Source organism: Hemiscyllium ocellatum, chromosome 12 (assembly GCF_020745735.1).
Source record: "Hemiscyllium ocellatum isolate sHemOce1 chromosome 12, sHemOce1.pat.X.cur, whole genome shotgun sequence".
Taxonomy (NCBI): domain Eukaryota; kingdom Metazoa; phylum Chordata; class Chondrichthyes; order Orectolobiformes; family Hemiscylliidae; genus Hemiscyllium; species Hemiscyllium ocellatum.
In genome coordinates, this window is record NC_083412.1 from 52211781 (window position 1) to 52217780 (window position 6000).

Here is a 6000-nt window from a genome sequence, read left to right on the forward strand (position 1 = left end):
TGGGATGGAGGTGTAAAGAGATTGCACATCCATAGTGAATAGAAGGTGGTTAGGGTCTGCGAATTGAAAGCTGTCAATGTGCCACAGGGCATCAGAGGAATCCCAGATGTAGGTAGGGAGGGAGTGAAGGGTTTATGCCCGAAACGTCGATTCTCCTGCTCCTTGGATGCTGCCTGACCTGCAACGTTTTCCAACAACACATTTTTCAGCTCTGATACCCCAGCATCTGCAGTCCTCACTTTCTCTGGGGAGGGAGTGAACCAGAGGAGTAAGGATGGAGTCAAGATAGGAGGAAATAAGTTCATGCATGCTGACACAATGGCCCTGCTGAGAGAGTCTTTCTTGTGGATTTTGGGGAGTAGGTAGAAACGGGCTGTCCGGGGTTCGGAGACTGAGGTTGGAAGCTGTGGTGGGGGCGGTGGGGGGGGGGGGAGGGGGGAAGAGGGGAGAGGCATTCACAGTTCCTAATCTCCCTATAATCTCTCTATGTACTGTCATTATCAACTCTTTATTGCTACCTTTGCTTCTAAAGCCATGACTCACCTTCTCTCAGCCCAGTATAAATACCTCCCCATTTCTCCCTTTTTTTAAGCTTTGACAAAGGGTCAGTGAGACTCAAAACGTCTTTCCTTACAGATGCTGCAAGACCTGCTGAGATTTTCCAACATTTTCTCTTTTGGTTGTACTTGATGTAAACACTGACACACAAGTTAAAAACCAGCTCAAAATTCTATCCCATTTTTATCATGAAATGACACAGTTTTTATTTTCCTTTTCCAGTTAATCGGAATGTTGCTGGCATGTTGTTTGTCTCGATTCATCACTGCAAACCAGTATGAAATGGTGTAATACAGGGTTGAAGAAGGTAAGTTGTGCTTGTGAATATAATTGTTAACTTTGCTCCACAGTATGCAGAACAAATACCATTTTCAGAAAATGTATGCAGCAGAAGTGGTCAAAATGGTTTCAAAATTAGCAGCTAATTTACAATTGCATACTAAACTAAAATCAAATCAGGCATTTTTGATCTAGAGTTGTCTTAGCAAAATTTTTACTAATTTCATTTGTATAGTTTTATTTTGAATTTGAGGAGGGAGAAAAGGCGAATTTGGATTTTCTGGATTAATTCTAATTACATTTAAAACCGTTAGTACTATCTCACTATTCTGTTGCCCCAAAACTGATTTCAAAAGAATGAAAATTTAGGAGAGAAAATTGTGCTTAGGGCATTGGAAGAGACATTTAGGAAGTATTCAAAATCTTGTTCTGAATAGATCAAATTATATTGTTTGATGAAACTTGTCCTTGATTGTCTTTTGAATGATAGTTGTTGGAATCTTTCCCAGATGTAGGTTTGTGGCATCACACATTATTTTTTTAGTGACATTAGGAGGATTGTCAGCTCTGACAAGTGAAACTGTGTTGCTGGTTAAAGCACAGCAGGTCAGGCAGCATCCAAGGAATAGGAAACTCGACGTTTCGGGCATAAGCCCTTCATCAGTCATTCCTGATGAAGGGCTTATGCCCGAAACGTCGAATTTCCTATTCCTTGGATGCTGCCTGACCTGCTGTGCTTTAACCAGCAACACATTTTCAACTGTGATCTCCAGCATCTGCAGACCTCATTTTTTACAGCTCTGACAAGTGTCTGAGATTGGAACTCTCTGGGCAGTGAAGAGAGAAATGTTAATTTGAAACATTAATTAGAAATGAAGATGACAAAATGACAGAAAGAAAGAGAGAAGAAACCTAATGTTAACCAGCAATCCAGACAAGTTATTACAAAGGTAATAAAAAGACAAAACTAAAGGCTCTGTACCTGAATGTGCAAAGCATTCATAACAAAGTAAACAAATCGATCATATTTATTGAAGTAAATTCACCCTTAGAGATGTGGTTGTAGGATAACAAGTTTTAAGCCCATTATGCTGTGAATGACCAATGCTGAAGCCAGTGCCATGTGACAAAGTATGTGAAGGTTGGTGGGGGGGGGGGGGAGTTGGGAATAGGTGAAGCAGAGGCAAAATGGAAAAGAGGGGAGAAGGGTAGCATGGGGGAAGAGAAGAGGAAAAAGGTGATGAGAGAGTGGGGAGTGAGAGAAAGAGAGACAATCAAGAAATAAGAGGTACAGAACAGTGAAAAAATAAGGAAAGATAAATGAAATAAAATTAAAGTAAAATTAATAATTGTGGGTGGCACAGTGGTTAGCACTGCTGCCTCACAGTGCCAGAGACCCGGGTTCAATTCCCGCCTCAGGCGACTGACTGTGTGGAGTTTGCACGTTCTCCCTGTGTCTGCGTGAGTTTCCTCCGGGTGCTCCGGTTTCCTCCCACAGTCACAAAGATGTGCAGGTCAGGTGAATTGGCCATGGTAAATTGCCCGTGGTGTTAGGTGAAGGGATAAATGTAGGGGAATGGGTGAGTTTCGCTTCGGCGGGTCGGTGTGGAATTGTTGGGTCGAAGGCCTGTTTCCTCACTGTAAGTAATCTAATCTAAAATTTACTTATTTATGAGAAGTGTCTGATATTCGAGAAGAACAGGGAGCTAGGTAGAGGTGGAGAGAGAGCACTTTTAATCAAGGATGGTGTGAGTACAATAGTTAGATGAATTTGTTCCTCAATAATCCTCAACACTGGTGCCTCAAAGTTGTGTATTCAGCCCCCACTGTACTCCTTATGCACCCATGACTGTGTGGCCAAATTCTGTCCCAACTCCCATTACAAACTTGGTGATGATACCACATTAGTGGGTCGGATCTCAAACAACAGTGAGACAGAACAGGAAGGAGATATACAGCTTAGTGGCATGGTGTACAGACAATAGTCTCTCCCTTTAATGTCAGCAAAATGTAGGAGCTGGGCATCGACTTCAGAAAACTGAGTGGAGAACATATCCATGTCTGTAACGATGATGCTGAGGCAGAGGTGGTTGAGAGCTTCACGCTCCTCGGAGTAAATATCACCAATGACCTATCCTAACGCATCAATGTACAGACAAGAAAGCATATCAATACCTCTGTTTCCTCAGAAGGTGAAGGAAATTCAACATGTCCACAATGACTCTTACCAGTTTTTATCAATGCGCCACAGAAAGCATCCTATCCGGTTGTATCACAACTTAGTATGGCAACTGCTGTTCCTAAGATCACAACAAACCATAGAGAGGTGCGGACACAGCTCAGACCATCACATAAAACAGCCTTCCATCCATTGACTCAGTCTACACTTCCTGCAGCCTTGGGAAAGCAGACAATATAATTAAAGACCCCTCCCACCTGGTTATATGCTCTTCCACCCTCTTTCATCAAGCAAAAGGATTAAAAATTTGAAAATACATACCAATCGATTTAAGGATAGCTTCTTCCCCATTGTTATCAGACTTATGAGCAAATGTCTCATGTATTAGAATTGATCTTACTCCTCACCTTCCCTGTAACTGTGACACTATATTCTGCATTCTGTTTTATTATCCTGATGTATTTCTGTAAGGTATGATTTGTCTGGTTAGTATGCAAAAATGTACTTTTCACTTTATGTTGATACGTGTGACGATAAAGCAAATTAAAAATAAAAATCATTTGGGTGGAGATGAGGATTAGTGGAGACAAGAAGTCATTAATGGGAGTAGTCTATAGGCCCTCTAACAGTAAATACAGTGTAGGAAATTCACCCTTTCAGGACAGAGATGAAGAGAATTCTGAAGTTTGTATGACTTTGGAATTTTTGGCTTCAGAAGGCTGTGGTGGTGGGGTCATTTAATACTTTTAAGGCAGAGGTAGATTGATTCCATTCATAACAAAAATCCATGGTTACTGGGAGTTAATGGAAATGTTGGAATTTGAAACGTAAACAGCCACAACCTTATTGAATGCTGAATCAGGCATGGGGACAGAATGACCTATTTCTGTCCTAGTTTCTATGTGACTCCAAAACCCTAAGATACAACATAACAATTTTGATGCTGTATCTCATAAGGAAGTATTACATCGTGTGGTATTGGGCCGTGTAGACCAAGAGTTGATCCTTGATCTGTGCCAGGTTTACAGTTTTCACTGGGATTTACAGTAAGTGCTATCAATTAGGTTTGCTGTCTCAGTTCTGCAAATAGGGAAAATTGTTCAGGCTTCCTGGGAGTTAGTTAGGTACATAATTGTGTTTGATGCGATAGTCTGAGGGTTAAATTATTATCTGACATTCACTGCCTACAATTGCATCAAATATATGATAAACTGGGAAAGTTATCAGACTGTCCTTCCCATCTGTCAAATGCTGTACTGCTTTCCTTAAGATACGAATAAGGGAAGTCGGGAAATCTGAAAATGTATTTATATGACTATTCTCTAAAAGATTTTTTTTGGACAATTTTGTGATGGTTTGTTTTCTTTTACAGGAATATGGTCTAATTGGACAGTTTCTAATGTAGGATTTGTAGAAGATCAGGCCACCATCCTCTGAATTCGAATACACTACCCTTTCTGTTCTTGGTAGTGCACCATTTCTTGTCATACAGTTGTGCAATAAAGGGGTAGTTTCCCTTTTTCATATTGAACATCAAGGCTTTTAAGATGCTGATGACTGCAGTAGTTTTGCTACTTGGTCAGTTTAATGGATATCATGACATGTTACAACATGTACCATAACTGCATTGATGTGGCTCTGCATGTAGTGATCTATGAGGTTTTTTGGGGGGGAGGGATTAGAGGCTGTTTAGCAGTGTCACTGGAATTTTTACATCTTTTTATTTATAGTGATAAGTATTGATGACTATTTAATATAGATATTATAGTTTTTAATTTGTTTCATACACTGTTATTCTGCCTATGGGCTTAGAAATGAAATAAATGGATATCTAGGGGAAAAAAATAGAAGTACAATAGTAATGTATTACTTGAAGGGAGAATGAAGATTGTTTCCCTGAACCTAAACTACAATTGAAGTTTTTTAATTATAGTGTCATTAAACATTGCTGCTTATGCCACTAAATGTAGCATCCTATCACATATAAAATGCAGTTATAATTGTATTGTTTGTTACGTGAAATAATATTGCTTCTGTTTTTGAGTATTTATATGTTAATATTTCTGTTGTAATGTATGTAGAAGGATGTTAATCAGCCATTATGTTTCCTGTTAATTTAACAAGGGATGAATCTATGTTACGCAAGTCTGATGAACATTTCCAAAACAATCTGTAGCTGAAATTAATGCATTTTAGAACAGCCACCAATTAGCATGCCAACATGACTGCAACATTGTGAGCTTATGTGAATTCTGCATTAATAAATACTGTTAATTACAATTCTTTTCAAGTCTCCCTCTTTCATTGCTATGCTGTGATTTTGGTGATGCAAATATCAAAATGCTTCATAATTATATTCCTGTAGATTCGATTTGCTTGTCTTTTTTCCTGTCACTCTATATGGGCTTTGCCCTTTGGCCAAATTGTACAAATGCGGCATGTCTTCTGAAAAGTTAACATCAAGTCCTAATTTAATACAATAGAATATGTGGTCATTCTTTAAAATTGTTGAGACAAAATGATCTGGAAGTTTACATCCAAGCCTTAACTCGTGATTAATTCGGAAGGATTTAGTGGCAGAATTGTTGAAATTCTTCCGTGTGTGTAGGTAAGCCTTGAAGGGTTCTCCCTTCCTGATGAAGAGCTTATGATTGAAATATCATTCTCCTGCTTCTCGGATGCTGCTTGACAGGCTGTGCTTTTCCAGCACCACACTTTTTAACTTTGAAGGGTTCTCCATCTGGATGAGGGCCATGAAGTATTTTTGTCTTCATATCCATACAAGGCTCAAACAAGCTTACCCGCTGGACCTGTTGCCCACCACTGATCTCCCCGTGGCCAAAATGTGGCCCAATGGCAAGTGGCCAGAGCCTGAAATGGTTTAAGGTGGACTCATACAGTTCGGTGCATACAAGGTGGGAAAGACACCCATAGAATTTAATAGCTGTCCCATTACCCAACTGGGAAAGCCATTTACAACAGAT

At 39.7% G+C, this 6000-nt stretch overlaps 1 protein-coding gene across 1 annotated transcript in view; it reads left to right on the forward strand.

The window, feature by feature from the left end:
• The window catches only part of tspan7b (tetraspanin 7b), a 111094-nt gene extending 105859 nt beyond the window's left edge, over positions 1–5235 (forward strand). Inside the window, exons 7-8 of the mRNA XM_060833047.1 lie at positions 781–865; positions 4389–5235. Of these exons, the coding sequence (XP_060689030.1) occupies positions 781–849 (69 nt within the window). The 3' untranslated portion in view covers positions 850–865; positions 4389–5235. The remainder of the gene's footprint in view (positions 1–780; positions 866–4388) is intronic.
• The last annotated feature ends 765 nt before the right edge of the window (positions 5236–6000 follow it).